This window comes from Heterocephalus glaber, unplaced genomic scaffold (assembly GCF_053883595.1).
Source record: "Heterocephalus glaber isolate CG9 unplaced genomic scaffold, H.glaber_assembly_v1.0 deba00000676, whole genome shotgun sequence".
NCBI classification, from domain to species: Eukaryota; Metazoa; Chordata; class Mammalia; order Rodentia; family Bathyergidae; genus Heterocephalus; species Heterocephalus glaber.
Genome location: NW_028258156.1, coordinates 26581692 through 26598302, shown reverse-complemented (window position 1 = coordinate 26598302; position 16611 = coordinate 26581692). Strand labels below are relative to the sequence as shown.

At 46.7% G+C, this 16611-nt stretch overlaps 1 protein-coding gene across 12 annotated transcripts in view; it reads left to right on the top strand.

Moving 5' to 3' along the window:
* Magi2 (membrane associated guanylate kinase, WW and PDZ domain containing 2) overlaps nucleotides 1-16611 on the top strand; it is a 1273508-nt gene that overhangs the window by 1213781 nt on the left and 43116 nt on the right. For 10 of the 12 annotated variants that reach the window (XM_087206547.1, XM_021253974.2, XM_087206545.1 and 7 more), the window contains one exon: nucleotides 5273-5411. In XM_087206547.1, the coding sequence (XP_087062673.1) occupies nucleotides 5273-5411 (139 nt within the window). Of the gene's footprint in view, nucleotides 1-5272; nucleotides 5412-13939; nucleotides 14029-16611 lie in introns of all 12 variants that reach the window. The other 2 variants (XM_087206548.1, XM_087206550.1) reach the window with 1 other exon arrangement.

The following is a 16611-nucleotide window of genomic DNA, read 5'->3' as shown; positions in this document are numbered from 1 at the left end:
GAATGATGACCCTAAATCTGATTCTTTTTTACCTGGCACTTTATGAGTTTGCTCATGTCAGCCTCCATCCCTCTTTCTTTCAACCCTTTAGCAGTTGTTCCTCATGTCTTTACCTACCTCTGATAATTTGTGCAACTTACCATTACTGAAACCTCATTTGTTCTCCTGTAAGTCCCATTGATATTGTCATGGTTTGGCTGGAAATGTTTAAGGCAGTCTTTCCAGTAAGCTGGAGGCATGCTGAGGTGCCCTCAAGCTGAGCCTATGTTGTGAGGATAAAGTAGTTTACCGTAGTCTGCAGAGCACACCAAGCATGCTTTGACGCAGCCATGAGTAGCTGTGGGTGCACCTGCCAGGTAGAGATGACACAAGGACAATGGGTGTATTCCTGCCTACGAAGGGTCTGGGGTCAATGGGAGAAACCAGCCTCCAATTGAGGGATTGCGATGGCATCAACCTGTGGCCTTGAGCATTAGGCACCGATCCAGCCCACAGTAAGTCCTGCATAACATAAGGAACAAAGAATTTCCATTATTTATTTGGACGATATTCAAAAGAAGCTGAATTCCTCACATCTAATTACAGTCTGGGGTCATTCACTCATCTATAATCAGGCAAAACAGTTTCTTGTGGTACTGTGCTGGCATGGGGCTGTCGAGGTTTAGATCTGAAATGTTGCCTCAGGTGGCTCCTGTGCTCAGAGGTGGGGCTTTTGGAAGGATACTGGATTCCCAAGGCTCTGAATTCATGGGTGGATTAACCTATTGATGAGATCATGATTTGATGGCATTACTAGGAAAGACAGAAACTTGGGATGTGGGGCCTAGTGGAAGAAAGTGAAGTGTGGAAGCATTAGCCACAGGACTCCATCTGGTCCCCGGCCCCTTCTTCCCTGGCTCCTTCCCCTCTCTCTGCTTCCTGGAGGCCATGAGGTGATCAGCTTTCCTCCACCACACTCTTTCAGCATGATGCTCTGCCTGTCCTCAGGCCCACAGCAATGGAGCCAGCCTACCATGAACTAAAGCCCTGACACCATGAGCTGAAGGAAAGCTTTCCTCCTTTAATCTGTTTTTACCAGGTATTTGATCACAGTGTTGAAAAGCTAACTAACACAAGGGCAATTAAGTGACAAAATCTGATTAAGCGTGTTTGTGAAGATGGCCAGCAGCAATTTGGACCACTACAACCTGGGGCTGAAGTAAACCCACAATGTAATCTAACTCTTACAAAGATTCATTGAGGGTTGGTGATTTAGCAAAGTGTTAGAGCACTAGCCTTGCATGTGTGAGGTCCTGGGTTAGATCCAGCACCACAGAAACAAAAACCAAACAAGAAGATTGCAATGAGTCCAACCAAACACTTCCTACATGACTTGGCTACAAAAATGTGTGCAGTACAAAGTTTGAAATTTTTCTCACCTCCTGAATTATTAATCACGTAAGAAATTCTGAACATTTCCATTTACCTACCTTGGCCTTCCAGTAAGAAGAGAAAATGTATTTATATGCAGAGCCTCCAGCAAGCTCAAGGATATGGTAATACTTCTGTTAAAGGAAATCTGCTGTGATGTATGAGTGGAAATGCATGAATAGAAATGCGGAGTTATTAGACTTTGCCAAGGGACAGAAGTCAGCTCAGCTGCCTCACCCTGAGAAACAGCTTTACTCTAAGGTTTTTAGGGGCCCCAAGGGGCCACAGATAAAAGCATGTCTTCCATAAGAATTCTTAGGTCCTTCGGTTACTTTCCCAAATTTGGTATCTCCTTGACCCACAGAAAGCTACACACCCTTCCTGAAGGGTTTTGAGTCCTTGTCCTTCTTTTCTCTCTCTCTCTCTCTCTCCCTCCCTCCCTCCTCCCCTCTCCATCTCTCTCAGTTCTCACTGGAATGTAATATTTTCTTTTTTCTGTATTGAGATTGATCCCAGGGCCTCAGCAATGAGCTACATCTCCAGCTCTCCCTCCACCTTTTCATTTTGAGACAGGGTCTCACTAAGTCATTAAGTTGCTGGGCTAGGCTCAAACTTGGAATCCTCCTGCCTCTGCCTGCCAGAGTGCTGGAATTGTAGGCTCGTGCCACCATGCCCAACTGAAAAATTCTCTAAGAACACATGCAAACCATTAAAGCTTCATATTAGTAACAGAGCTCATGTGAAGCTGGCTCTGTGGTGGAAAGAGTACACAGAGTCAAGGCTGGTCCCACTGTTGTGGAAGCCCAGCACCCTGTAGCACTGAGTCTGTCGGCGGGAGTCGTTCCATCCTTTATCTAACCACGTCCGCCTGCTGACGGTGTGCTTCTGAATTTGGCAGTATTTCCCACCACTCCCAAACTTTCTTTGCTCTCAGTGATATCAGAGTCAGCAGGCTGCCCTCCTGCCCCCTGGAATGGGAAGGGGCCTCAGGAGAGGCTGAACGCTCTTAGGTGAGGGCTCTGACCCTGGATTCCCTTCTGTCATCTGTTCTCTTCTGCCTCTGAGGAGCTGCATGGAAAGGTGAAGTTGGGGAAACTTACCAAGCAAACCAGTGTACCCAGGCTCCAGGGAAGTCAATGAAAAGAGCATCCCAACCCTTGGCACAGCCCGTCCCTACACATTCCTCAGGGGGCAGCAGCCCTGCCTTTGAGCCCTCTGCCGCCCAGTTTTCCAAACCACCCCTCTTCCATGCCACTTTTTCTTTCTGAAATTCTCATGAGCCCTGTACAGAAAAGGGAAAATGAACACAAAGAGACTCTTGCTTCCATGGCCAGCTTACTTCCTGTTTAAAAATTTCAGTGCCTTACTGCTGCCTTCAAAATAAGGCCCAAACTCCTGAGTCGCACAAGAAACTACTGATCCCCAGTTCCACCAAGTGGCAAATCTCGGGGTCTTTGGACATGCTGCTTCCTACGGAGTGCTTGTCCCCTGGGGAGCTCCTGCTGATATTCCGAAACTCAGCGGAGAGGACACCAGCTCCCAGCAGCTCTCCTGACTCCCCGCCCCACGCCTTCTGGAGCCGAGGTCCCCCTCCTGTTCCCTCGGTGCTTTTCAAGGGCGTCTGTCAAAGCAAAGATACATCGAATGGTAATCTCACCCACTCTCTTCCCCAACTAGACAGAGAAGTTACCGTAAATAGAAATCATACCATTTGTCTCTACTTCCCTAGTAGTCTCTGGCAAATAATAGGAACTCAAAAAGTGTTTACCAGAGGAAAACACAGTCTGGGAGGGAAGAGAGGGTCATAAATCTGTAACAAAGCAGGATAAATACCAGTGGGGAGCCAGGGCTAATGGACAGAACAGACGCCTCTGCTTCCCGGACTCCTTGAAAAGGGCTGAGGAAGGGACCCGTGAGAAGATTCTTGGACTGACCTTGAGGAAGGTCAGGAGCGCTCCAGTCTTTGGGGAAGAGAAGACAGTGGGAAGCGTGGCATGCGGAAGGGGCTGGAGGCCTCAGTGAGCCTGACACACGCGGAAAGACTCCCAAGAACGACGTTGGTGCCGGCGAGCAGCACAGCTTGGAGGGCGAGTGCACAGAGAATGTAGGAACAACCCCAGCGGGACCTGGGCTGAGCCATGGGCCACGGGACACACAAGGGTGGGGATGGATGCGGAGCAGCCGTGGAAATAGGGAGCCCACATGACCCGCACGCTGCTGACCTGGGCGAAGAGCCGGGGTTAGAAATTAAGAGGAGGAGGGCAGGAAAGCGCCACCTGCTGCTGCTGCTGCTGCTGCTGAGTTGGAGTTGCCTTTGGGACCTCCAGGTGAAGCTGCTTAGTGGCCCCGTGGAGCGATGACCAGACGCTCAGAAGACAGTCGAGCCGGGAATGAAGACTCTCCCTGTAATTCCTTGAACTCTTCTTTCCGCTTTGTCATTGATGCCGTGCTGCGGCGCTTCAGTGCCGGGTGGTGCTGCCGGCGTACTGGTCCCACTTCTGCCACTGGTTTATATTCCAAGCCTCTGGCTGGCTGCTCAACTCCAGCTGACGCCTTTTACCTCAGAAGGTGGGAGACAGCCTGTGAAAGGTGCTGGCGCTGAAGTAAATTGAGTCCAGTCTTCCTGGCTCCTCCGTGGGGTGCGGAAGTCATTCCGATGGGGCCGTCCTCTTCCCTCTTCCGTTCCCCCAAACCTTGCTTCCAAAGGCCGCCAGGCACACGAAGGGACGTCTTTATGGTCCTGGAAGAGGTAAGGACCCTTCGAGTCCTCTGGAGAGGTGTCACACCCTTGCTACAGCAAATGTGCGTTTGTTCCTCCCCCAACTCCGGGGCCTTCTTTCCAGGCTCTCTGGCCACCGCGGTGACAACTGTCTTCCTGTTCTTGGCCAACCTGCGCTGTGCGCCTGCACCATCTTTCGGCGGTTTTGTCTGCATTGTAGAATTTAAGATCTGCTTTGCTTAAGAGACCCAGTAGAAGAGCATTTTTGCAGAGCAACTCACTGTGCTTTTTTAGCTGATTTGTCTGAAGTAACTTGTGCTGGAATGAGACATATTTTAACTCAAAGATTCCTGACAGCATGGTACTGTGGGGGTTACATGACACGCTCATGGTTGAACCTCTCTTATTCCAAATATCTATTCACGAAGGCTAAATAGGAATTGCTCGTGGGACCCAGGCATCTTTGGCAAAGCAGGAGGGATTGGTATTTAACTAGTTTCTGGTAACCAGGTGCAAGCGTGGCTAAGATTTAACAAGGGCATTAGTCATGGGTAGAGAATAGAGGGTCTCATTTTTAATGCAAGGAACTGTGATTGAAAATTCATCATCAAACTTCAATAGCAACCAACCACTGTTTACAACGAAGGCAAAATTGCAATAGCACCCAGGGAAATGTAAATGATGCATGACAAAAATTCTGAGAGATGCGCAGAAACCAGTCACTCCATCCAGCATGCTTAATTAGTGCACTAAGCCCAAAGCTGGTGATATATATTCAGTGTTCTTAAATATTGGCATCTTGGTTTAAAGCAAAGGTGCCAGGTTATTGTGGGATCAGATGTATTTTCTGATTGTTTTTAAATGCTAAGTACTTTACAGCCTCTGCCACATTGGCTAAGTATAAGGAGCAGATGGCCACAACCATGGTCGAAAAAGGTAGATAAAGTGTGGGGGTCAAAGTCAGGAGGCAGCCAAGCAGGCATTTGCCTCTTCTAAGCGCAGTAGACTGCAACTGGACCGCTCAGCTCTCTTAGGAAATTGGTTTTCTAGGGTTGCTTCTTCTTTTCTTTTTTGTAATTCTGTTGGAAATGCAACTTGAGTACAAACCATCCTTGGCTGACTTAATTTGTCTTTAATTAACAGGTAGGAGATCAAATCATTGAAATCAATGGGGAAAGCACAAGGGACATGACCCACGCCAGAGCAATAGAACTCATCAAATCCGGAGGAAGGAGGGTGCGGCTGCTGCTCAAGAGAGGCACAGGACAGGTCCCAGAGTATGGTGCGTTTCACGTTTCCGTTCACTTTCTTCTGCTGCTTCTGTGTACTGTAAAATCCCTGAGCTTATTTATAAAATTGCACCAGTTCTCTTTCTACCTAAATGTATGCTCAGCTATCGGTAGATACAGATGTGTGTGTGTGTGTGTGTGTGTGTGTGTGTGTGTAAGGGTGCAGACGTGTGTGAGCACTTCTGATTTGCTCCCTCGGTTAGGGAATGTTGAAAATATCCAATGTCTGATGTCCAGGGCATCTCTGAGTGTGCAGGGAGACCAGCACCACTTACCCATTAGAATGTCTGCGATCTGATGGGTAGTCCTGTTCATTTGAGACTACAGTAATGTACCAGTTACTGCCTACAACCACTTATGCATTTGACTGTCCCATAGGGTGCGTAAGTGAGGCCAGGCACAAGCGGGTGAATCTTCAGGGTGGGAGGTTTAAGCTGCCAACCTCAGTCCACACAGTGGTTGTATTTCTTGGCATTTAGGAATTATCCCAAAATTCGTTCTTGTATTGTGTTTCTATATGCTTTTGAGGAACGCTTTAAAATGCACTTTAACTCATAGAGTTGCCTTTAAAAATACTTGAAGTTTTTATCTCCCTGCAGCCCGTTACAGACACGGTGGCAGCATAACTAGTATAGCAGAATCAGCTGAGTGGTCTTTACATGAAAAGCTCCAGACCTGAGCTGGTCTTTAAAAACAACCTCAGGGGCCAGGGATTTAGCTCAGTGGTGCCACCGCCTGCTGCACAAACTCAAGGTCCTGAGTTTGATCTCTGGTACCAAAAAAAAAAAAAAAAAACTTCAGAAAAGAGACAGACATCAGGAATCACAGATTTTAATCTTCAGTCAGATCTTAGGGGAAGATCTGACTGCTGCTCTGAGAAGTGGGCTCTAGATAAAGTGATTCCCTCTCACCCCCATCCCTACCCACAAAATTTCAGAGCACTTTTCCCTTTCAAATTGTGCTTTTTTTCATGTGTTATCTAACTACATGATGTCTCCTTATTTAGCAAGGTAGATAAGTATCATGAGTGTAATTAAAATATCTGAATGCAAAGGCCTTAAAAACATTTTGTTTCCACAACTCCAACAAAAAGAGTCAGAAATCTCTCACATTGAGTTGGAAAGCATTAGAAGTTTCTAAAGAGCTGGCTCTATGCCCAAGGAAATGTTTGATCCCAGGTTCCCACCCTTGGTGCTTGGATCTAATGAAATATTTTAAATATTAATATTAGCGATAAGTACAAGGCTAGTCCTGCTGCATGCCGCCAACATTAACCCCTTTGTAAAGAATCTGAACTCTTGGGATAGAATAAGTTTTTGTGCCCTAGAGCATGAACTGATACAGTAATACCCAAGTGACCTGTGAAATTCTATTACTTATTTAAAAATGCCTCACGGCACATGCCTGAAATCCCAGCACTCGATAGGCTGAGACAGGAGGACTGTCATGAGTTTGAGGCCAGCCTGAACTACATAACAGACCCTGTCTTAAAAATAAATAAACCCCATAGTAACGGTATACTTCACTCCATGGCAAGACCTATTGGTTATGCCAAGTAATTCTCATAGAGTTACTATTGTTGTTATTGCTCTAAGAAGTTAATCTTCAAAAAGTTACGCTGACCCAGTGCCTGTCCTCTGCTGTGCAACCTTTCATAGAATTGTTGCTTTGTCCACCCCTTCAGCTGCTTGCATGCCGTGAACAGTTAGGAGAGCATTGCTGGCCAACTGAGGCACAGTTCAAACTGCACACAGAAGAATTCACCCACCCAGAGTTACCCTGAGTCAAAAAGGCAGTAAAAATATGCTTCAGAACAAAACAAAACAATTCAAGATCATGTCAACATTATTTCATTCACATCATCCAAAAGACCTGGAAAAGTCACTCACATTAGCCAACTCGAAGAACTTCTTAAATATGTGGGCACACTTTTGAGGGCCCAGTTGTCGATATTCTTAGGTGCAGCTGCTTTGCAGATTTGTTGGCTAAATATTCAGTCAGACTTTCCAGTAAGATTAGAGCTCACCAGTGACTGTTGATATTAGATGGGCATGGATTCCACTATAAAACAAGCTGGAGATGATGCCACAAAAGGAAAAGTTTAGCAGAGGAGAGCAGTCTTCTTTAGGAGAGTAAAAGAATAGCCATCGACCCAGTAGACATTAGTGCATCTGGAAAAGCTAAAGTGAAAGAGCCCAGTGGCCCTGGAGAAACCAAGAGATTTGGGATCCGGTGAGCATGTCTGAGGATAAGGCCCTTACATGCTACATCTAGAATTTCCTACCAACTAACAGGCCCAGGGTTCCCCGAGACCACTGCTTCCTTCGGAGGCCTGAGAGGAGGACTCCTGGGTCATAGAGTAGAGTTGTATTCGTGGCTCAGATTTATTAGCGCTCTGAAGATATGGCTCACGGTGGAGTCTGGTGGGGCGGACTCAGGGAGAGTCGAGAGCGGGCTTCTCTATGCTTTTTCTCTCCTGTAAGGAGCCATCCCGTCCTTGTGTGCTGCACTAAAAGTGCAGCAAGGACTGCGGCAGCCCATTAGCAACCCGGTCTGCATGGTTCTCACTTGGGCTGGTTGTGCAGAGCGCCCTCTGCCGGGCACATACCAGAACTCCAGGCTCCCTGAAGAAAGCAGCTGTTGGCCATGAGCAGAGTCATTTGTATAAGCAGTTTGAGTACAGCGAGCCACCCTTATGGACGAGGCAACACCATTTGTATTAATGCAGGGGACTATTTACCAGTCATGTTCCCTGACCCAGCCCGGTGCCCACCGCACACGCAGGCCTCTCCCAGCGAGTGGGATCGGTCTGCTGAGCTTGCTCACTGCTACAAGAAAAGCAAACCAAGGATGTGGCCACATTCCTGGCTCTGCAAATAACCCTCAAGGTATGAGGAGAACCCACAGCTAAGAAATGTATTCCTCCAGCATCAAACAGACTACATCATGAAACAGAAGTTGTTGTCCAAGATAAACTAGAGTGTATTTTAATAAAATTCTTCAGAGGAAAAGATAACATAGCATGACAGCAATAACAGAAAATAGGCTACCAATAAATAGAACCAAGAATATAACCCGCCTTGTCCAGGTGGAACCAGATCGCAGGACAGCTGCATTTCCCATCCAATATTAATTTAAACTTGCTTGTTTCCTTCTTTTGCCTTTGTAAGATCCTAAACTTGGTGCAAGTTCCATCCTTAAAAGTCCGTTACCAAGGTAATCAGGGTCTGTAGGAGACAAACTTAACTTGTTAGGGGACCTGCAGGCTTAAGCCAGGCTGGAAAGGGTGGGCACTGGGAATGGGGACACATCCTCAGACTGTGGGCGCGGGTTTTAAGTGATACCCACCCTGGAGCCCTCTGACACCTACAGAACTCGGGATTCAGAGCAGCTCAGAGGCAAGACCCTTATCTGGACTCGAGGACAAATGCAAAACTGGAGCTGGGAGTTCTTAAGGTGATCTGTGACAGCAAGATAAGCATGGTACATAGGAAGAAAACACCAAGGGCAACCTGTCAGATCACTGGCTAATCAAAATCAGCATGAATCTGAGTAAGCTGAGGAGGAGAGTAAACACACTTCGAATAAGCCAGCCTCGATCACCAGGAGACTGCTCCTCCTCTGATGCCTCAGCCAGTTCAGAGGCGTAGACCAATACGTGCAGCCACAGAAGCCGTGGCTGTACCTACAAGCTGTGGAGCAGCTACAGGGGGCGCTGGAAAATGACAAGGACTTTGGAGGAGAACTTGCTTCTTAGAGTTAAGTCCTTGAATGAGAAACTTTTCAACACCAGCTCTAGTCCTCAGGATAAGCATTTGTTGACTATAAACTCAGTGGAATGTATGAGTTCCTCCTCCCCTGACATGTATCTCAAGGACAGGCAGGAGTAAGAAAGCTTCACCTACTAAGAAAAGAATCAAAAGACAAGGCATCAAACACGGTGCCCTCCTCAGCACTGGTCGTTGCTATTCAAATTAAATCCAGAAGGTTGAGAGAAATGGAAGTCTGCATCGTGGTTGTAAAACTGCACAGGAATAAATTATACAAATTAACCCCCAGCCTTGAAATACAGGTGCCCTTCCTTAGCATTCCAGGCATACAGCACGTGAGAGCGCACACACTTGATTTGTAAACTGAGCTACACATCCAGGGTCAAGGTAAACAGAAGTGCTCGTGGATGAAAAAAGTCCCATCTCAAGCAGTCACCCCAAAGTGGAGCATCTCCTGGTAACATTCACTGTTCAGACTTGATCCAAATGAGGCAGATGTGCTTTCCAGTCTCAGTTGGTGCTCTGGCCTGCTGATTCTCATAGAAAGCAGCAGGGCAGGTGTCCCTGTGTGGAACACTGCACACAGCCCAGTTGTGACAGGTGCACCTGCGATGGCTCAGAGAGGAAAGAGAACGAAGCAGCATTCTCACAGTGTGGACAGCCGGCCAGTGCTTAACAGCAGTCGCCCACGTGGAGGGGAACAGTAGCCCGTCCCTTACTGATGCTTCTGCCTGCGCGTCCATTTTCCAAGTTCGCTGTATCTCTAACAGGTTTAGACTCCATTCTAGGCCCTTAGTAAATGAAATTTACATTTTATAAGTATAATAAAACTGTAGTGGGTAGAGAGAAGACCTCTCTGAGCAAGTGACTATAGCTGAAGAAATAAATGGACCAAATAGTTGTTGAGTTAAAACCTCTCTTCACTCAGTGAATTAAAACAACTTACAATAACATATCAGGCAGTCATCTTGAACTGCAGACGTTAGAAATGGTCTTAGATGGCAGTGAGTAATGCTTAGCCTTCATTTTATATGCTGACAAGTAAACATAAGCACATCCTTTTCTTATTTATATTTGCTCAGCAATTCCTTTCTTCCCCCTATTCATTCAAAGGTAAATTGCAGACAGTATGCTCTTACCAAACATTCCATATGGGACAAACCCGGGATTCATGTCACTCATTAACACAGCTGCTCTTTCCTCTAGTAAACCAAGTTATCCTGAGCACCTACTGTGTGCCTGACATTTTGTGGGCACTGGAGGAAGCAATAGCCCTGTCCGAGGTGGGTGGACGGCCTCAGGGTGAACCTGTAGGCAGCAACTGTTTCTGACACAGTGGTGACTCGGGAAAAGGCCTCACAGGATCCCCTCTCATGGAGACAGTAAGATGGCTTGTATTATTCATTGAATTTAATAAGTCCTTCTGGAGCATTAGGGATTCTTGAAGAGGGCTTGGCGTCTTCTGTGTGTTAAGCATTTCCTTTGTAATATGTATCCTAATAACTCATACTATTTCTCAAGAAAGGACTTGCTGAGTAGGGGCGAATCTCTGCCTAGGCCTCATCTGAATTATAAATTCCATGGTGGTGAGCCGGAAGTTCATCCAGCAGGTGTGCTAATCATGGTTCCCCCCATAAGTCCCAGATTATAAGGAAATTCCTTCTTTTTACACATTCTTTGTGATTTGCAACGCACATTTTTTTCACTTTAAGAATATCTAAAAAAAAAAAAAATCTTAAATGATGCGCTACTACCTGCAGGCCCTCACTTTTTACATATTTAGGACTAAATACATTAGACTACACAAGGACTTTAAAATTCTACCAAGAAGACCTTTTAGTTCTTAACCTTCAGCCTCTACCAGTCCCCAAACACTTAAGTTATGGTGGGAGAGGACCCAAGAGAGAGCCCTGCCAAACCCCACTGAGAAGAGAAGCCATAGGAGCCTGGGAAACCAGGAGTTCCCTGGTCCTCCAGCCACGGTCCCGGAGAGCCATGCTGTAGAGTCTCGCAGGAACACTCCTTCGCCTGTCCCTACACGACGCTGAGCTTGCTGTGAGAGGACTGCTTCCCACTGGAGTCCGAGAGGCAGCTTTCCTAGTGGAAACACTGTGGAATAGTTCAGAACATTGTGCAGGTACTAGGTTCCCTCTCATGCTCTGCCCTCAGATTCGGATGGAGTCCATTGGGTCTAGGACCACACATTTCCAAGAGCCATGCACAGATTCTGTGCTCTGGAGATTAAGGTCTCTTCTAGCCCCGTTGTAAAAGAAGAGTCTGCCTCCTCGTGAGTCTCTCCACAGTCTAAGACCTTAGAGGAAGAAAGGGGACTGTGTTTCCCCTCATTGTTCACTGCTTTTTTTTATCCCCCAGGCTTTGTGACAAGCTGAGCATGGTTCTCCTCTCACTGTGGCTCACACATGATGGTGCTGACCTAAGATGAGCACCCATTGCCTCAGCTGGTCCACCTGAGAAGTTGGTGCTACATCCCCAAGCTGTTTTTCCCACCGTGAGGTTTTCGCTCCTCTTGACGTGGAGACATTGCAGAAAAAGTTTTGACCCTAGCAAGGAGTTTGCCAACAAAACTCTGCTGTCCAGATGCTCACAGCAAAATCCAACACCTTCAGATAGCCTTGGGTGGATCCAGCCCGCTGCCTCAGCCCTAGCTCCCCCATCACCCACGTGCCCATCGCAGTGTGAATTTATTGCAAATGCTGAGCCCGCAGCAGCGCGTGATTCTTACTAGAAGTCCTCGGTTGATGTTAAGGTCTTTCTCAGTGTTGTCATCCTATGGGTCAAACATGTATATAATGGCGCATGTCCACCATCATGACAACATATTTTAGCTGCCCTAAAATCCTCGGGGTCTGAGTATTCCCTCCTCCCTCCCTTCTGACCCCTGGAAACAACTAATCCTTTTACTATCTCCATATTTTTTCCATAAGGCTAGATTTTTGTTCAAACACTGCACCTACAACCTTGCTCAGTGCTGCTTTTGCCCCAATGTCCTATAATGATAAAGGCCTCCGGGGATTTCTTTTTTAACTGAACTCCCTCAGTCCAGGCCAAATATAAAATAACACAGTGCCTTACTCTAGGCCTGAATTCTATGGCGTAATTGTAACAAAAATCTCTTAAGTTTGGAGAATCACATGCTCCTCAGTGTGCTGTCTGGCTCAAAATCATTTTCGTAGTACAAACACACTTGGCCCAGACTGAACACCTGTTCATCGCGATGTGTCTCAGATGTGTGCTACCGGAAGAGCAGGCCTTCACCCTTCAGGGGAAGGGTCTTGGCCTTCAGGTGGGCCCTGTCTAGCATGTGGTGACCCTGGCTTCATGAGGACCCTGGGGCTGAGGGCTGGACACACATAAAGACGCCTGATGTAGTATGCGACTCTGTCACATTTCCCTGTAGTTTCTATGCTGGCTTCACGACATTTATTGCCACCGCGTCCTGAACCCTTTGATCTGACTTTTGGTCCTGAAGTCTCCCAGAACCTGTCTTTCAAGTCCAGGAAAGGCCGTATTTAAAGCCAAACGAGAGCCTTCTCTGTGTGACACTGAAACAGTTCGATCATTTTCACGTGAAATTACTTGAGTCTTGGCAGGGCTAAATGATAAACTCGATCCTGAAATTTAATTTCCACTTGTGACAGTCATCCCACTTGTGAAGCGTTCGCTTCCTTACCACGGAGAGGTTCTGCTTTGCTCCCACCATGCTGTTCCTTCCCTCTAAGGCACCAGGCGAGGAGCGACACCCCTGCCACGCCGTCCAGAGTCGGTGTGCAGCCCCAGGCAGCTCCCGGATGTGCAGGGGGCCGCGCGTGTATCTCGGGAGGGTCATCGGTGGGTCCTGGTAGAGGGCACCGGGCCTCCACACGTCGGGGCCACGAAGACCACGTCCCTCTGCTGACGTTAGCCTCGAGACGAGCATGCGCCCCTTCCGTCCACTGCAGAGCTGAGAAAGCAGAGGAGCAGGCGGGACAGGGCTGGTACTGCCCTCCTCAGGGGCTTGTCTCCCAGAGAGGAGAGAGCCTGTCTGGGTGGAAAGACCTGCGCCCCTCAGCAGGGGCGACACGGACCGAGGGTTGTCGGTTGGCTCGACCGAGGCTAAGCGTTGGGTTCCCAACCACAGCCCATGCAGGTAAGTGCAGCAGAGGAAAGCAGGCAAGATATTGCTGCGATATTTTTTTCACCTTTATTTTTTTCCAGAAAGCAATTACATCCAGCAAGTCAGCTGTGAACTTTGAATATAAATAAGCAGAGTTTTTGAGAATAGGGAAACTATAAAAATTTATTAGATTATTAAAGAAAAACTAAATGTAAACATGGGGATAGCATGTCTTTAGAATTTTTTAAAATTGGAACTAATTACTGTAGCCAATTCTCAAATGACAGCTGACATCGCTAAAATTCTTTATTTTGAAAATGTTTTACAAGAATGCTGATATTACTGCTTCAAATTTTATTAACATTGCGTCTCCCTAAAAGCACCTCAGGATGCCCTCAATATTGTGAGAAAAATCTACTTTTGAAATATGCATATAGCTCAGTCTTTCACTAATTTCACTTGCTGCATGCTTGGTAGGGTTAGCTTTACTTCAAGTCTTTATTCTTGCTACCTAGATAATTTTTATTCAACTGCTCTAAACATACTAAGCAAACTTGATTCTAACAATAATATATCTTTGTCACTGGTTCTGTTAATTCTAATGATTGGTCCTAGGCTGTTCCTCCCCTTCCTTTAGGAATGGTACCTTCCAGTCTCTCCATGTGCATGAAAAGTGACAAGCATGGGTCCCCATATTTCTACTTATTGGGCCACCCTAAAGACACGGTTTGTAAAATCTGCATGAATATTATCTTTCTCTAATAAGCTTTGGTTTTGCATATGTTTTTAACTGATGTATAATGCTCTTTCATAGTAGTAGCTTGCCTAATTACTGCTAGAGTTCTAGAAAATATTTCCAGCTGAGATCTTACAAGTGATAAAGATAGGATTTGTGACTCATGAGGGTTTGAAGTGAACTGCATTCTGGGAGGCCAGTCCAGCATGGCCAAGCAGGAAGGAAGGCATGAGGGGAGAACAACAAGGCAGTACTAGCTGACCTCTGCTCCTCACACTTCACAAAGTCCTCTCCAGGCTTTTGTGCAGATATTAAAATGAGCTCCTCTCAGCCTACATCTCCAATTTAAAGCACCCTTTTGCACCAGACAAAGCCACAATCAGCAGACATCCCCACCGACCCAGGAAATCTGCACGTTACATGGCATCATGGGTACTTCTAAGCCTGCTTTGCGGCAGTTGGGCCATCAGAAATCATCTTCTTCCTTCCCCTTGCTCATTGATGCACCAAGTTGACAGAAATCATTTTTCCTAAAAAGAGGCTGTTTGTGACTATTTTTTAAAGTAGTCATAACTTTGTCTAAACAGTATCCCCCGCTATTTCAAAATGAATATTCCCAAATAGTGACAGTATTTTAGCCTAGCATTTGGTAAACATTCTTAAGGAAAGAAAAAGTATGTTACACATAAACCATGTAGTTGCCTTGCACCTGTTCAAGCAACGTTTTTACCCTTCAAATTTAGGCCTAGAGCAGCCACCTCGCCACTGTCAAGTCCTACAGCGCCATGTGGCTCCTGCCACAATTTAATCGGACTGGGAGTTTACAATGTCACTTTGGCTTTTTAGCAGAAACTAAAACTCATGCCCAGTCCCCGTTCTTAGCCATGTAAGTATGAGTCAAACTGATACATTTCTCATTCTGGCTTGATTCTGCCCCATTCACACTATGAATTACAACTGTGGCTAAGCTTCTCTCCACCAATTTCTTTGACGCTAACTCTCTGAACTTTTTCTGAAGCATATTTCCCAATTATTAATGATCTTGATAATTACCATCTAGGATAGATTTAAATTTAACATGAAGGATAATATAATTCACTAAGTGAATTATATAATTGATCTCCTGCTCAACATTCCTTTATTAAATAGTCTTATGCTGATAAAAAATATCTACACACACCCTGTTACAATCCCTCCTGGCAAACGTCTGCAAAAACCTGTTTGAAGCGTATTGTTTCCCTAAAATATCTGTCTCCGAAGGATGACTTACTGATCAGGGGAAAGCTAAATTAGTGCATAGAGGGAAAATTACAATGTGCTAGAAAGTGTATAAAGCCACGGAATAATTACTGAGGAGATCTAGCCCAGTGGCCATGGTCTGAAGAGGTGTATTTTTCTGATTCTGGACAGAGAGAGGTCTGTTCTTACTGTATAATTTACTGTAGTCTGTAATCCATGGGGATGAGGGAGTCTGAAGCAACTCACTTCACTTGAGTCACTAATTTTAAAAAAGGAAAGAAAAAAGAGAGGGCTCTTTGTGGTTTCTCAGTCCCACAAATCTATCAGGTGCCCCCATGAGCCCGGGGACCTCGCTCGGGGTTGGGACCTAAAATTTACGAGTAAGAGGCTCTGCATGTGTTCAGGAGCTGGTAGGGGCACTGGGAGAAATCAGGCAAGGGAGCAAATACGAACAGTAGTGGCAAAGGGCAAGAAAACCCCAAGTGGGTGGTATGCTAAATCGGCTTAGCTGCATCCTAGAACACTCCGCACAGCAGCTGACTGACACTTTAGCCGGGCCTTGAGTGACAACCATCATTTCACTAGAGTGAGCAGGAGGTAAGGCTGCTTCTAAGCACAGGAAACAGCACAAAGTCGGGGATGTGTGTTCGAAACAGCTGTGTCACAGGCTCTCTGGGAATGGGACAGGCAGCAGGGAGGGCCTCTGGCCAGCCTCCCGGGGCTGGGTGTCTGCCCAGGTGGTAGAGGGCATGTACAGCATTCAAGACCCCAGGGTCAGATCCCAGCACCAAAGAGAAGGAAGAGCTTTCTATGCCAAGCAACAGAATTTAAAGTTTATGTAATCGGATGGCGTCAGGAAATGTGAAACGTGAATTTGGCAATATATTTGGGTAGTTTTGAGGATGGATTTTATTTAAAAATGTGGGCAGTTAAAATGCCATAGCAAAAGCTGAGGCAGATGATTGAGGGCCCAAAGTAAGGACGTGGTCATAGGAATGGCAAACTAGAGGTGCTTCTGACCGGGTGACGGGACGGCAGGGTCAGGTCTGGCCAGGCTGCATTTTGGGTGCCCGAGGGCCCTGAGGGAGGCCGCCCTCAGCGGGGAGCATGGACGGAGGGCTGGGGACCTGGGAGGTCGCCCCATCCACAGGACTGAGTCCCCGGAGACTGGACTGCTAGAGTCCACACAACAGTCACACTTACACGAGGCTGGTGACGGTGGGAGAGGACGCACTGCCCCGCAGGCCCGTTTCCACCGCCGCAGAGTTTGCAGGCCACTGAGACAAGTTTGGCAAAAGAAAAAGGTTATTTTCAAGGCAGCCCAGTGAGGAGGA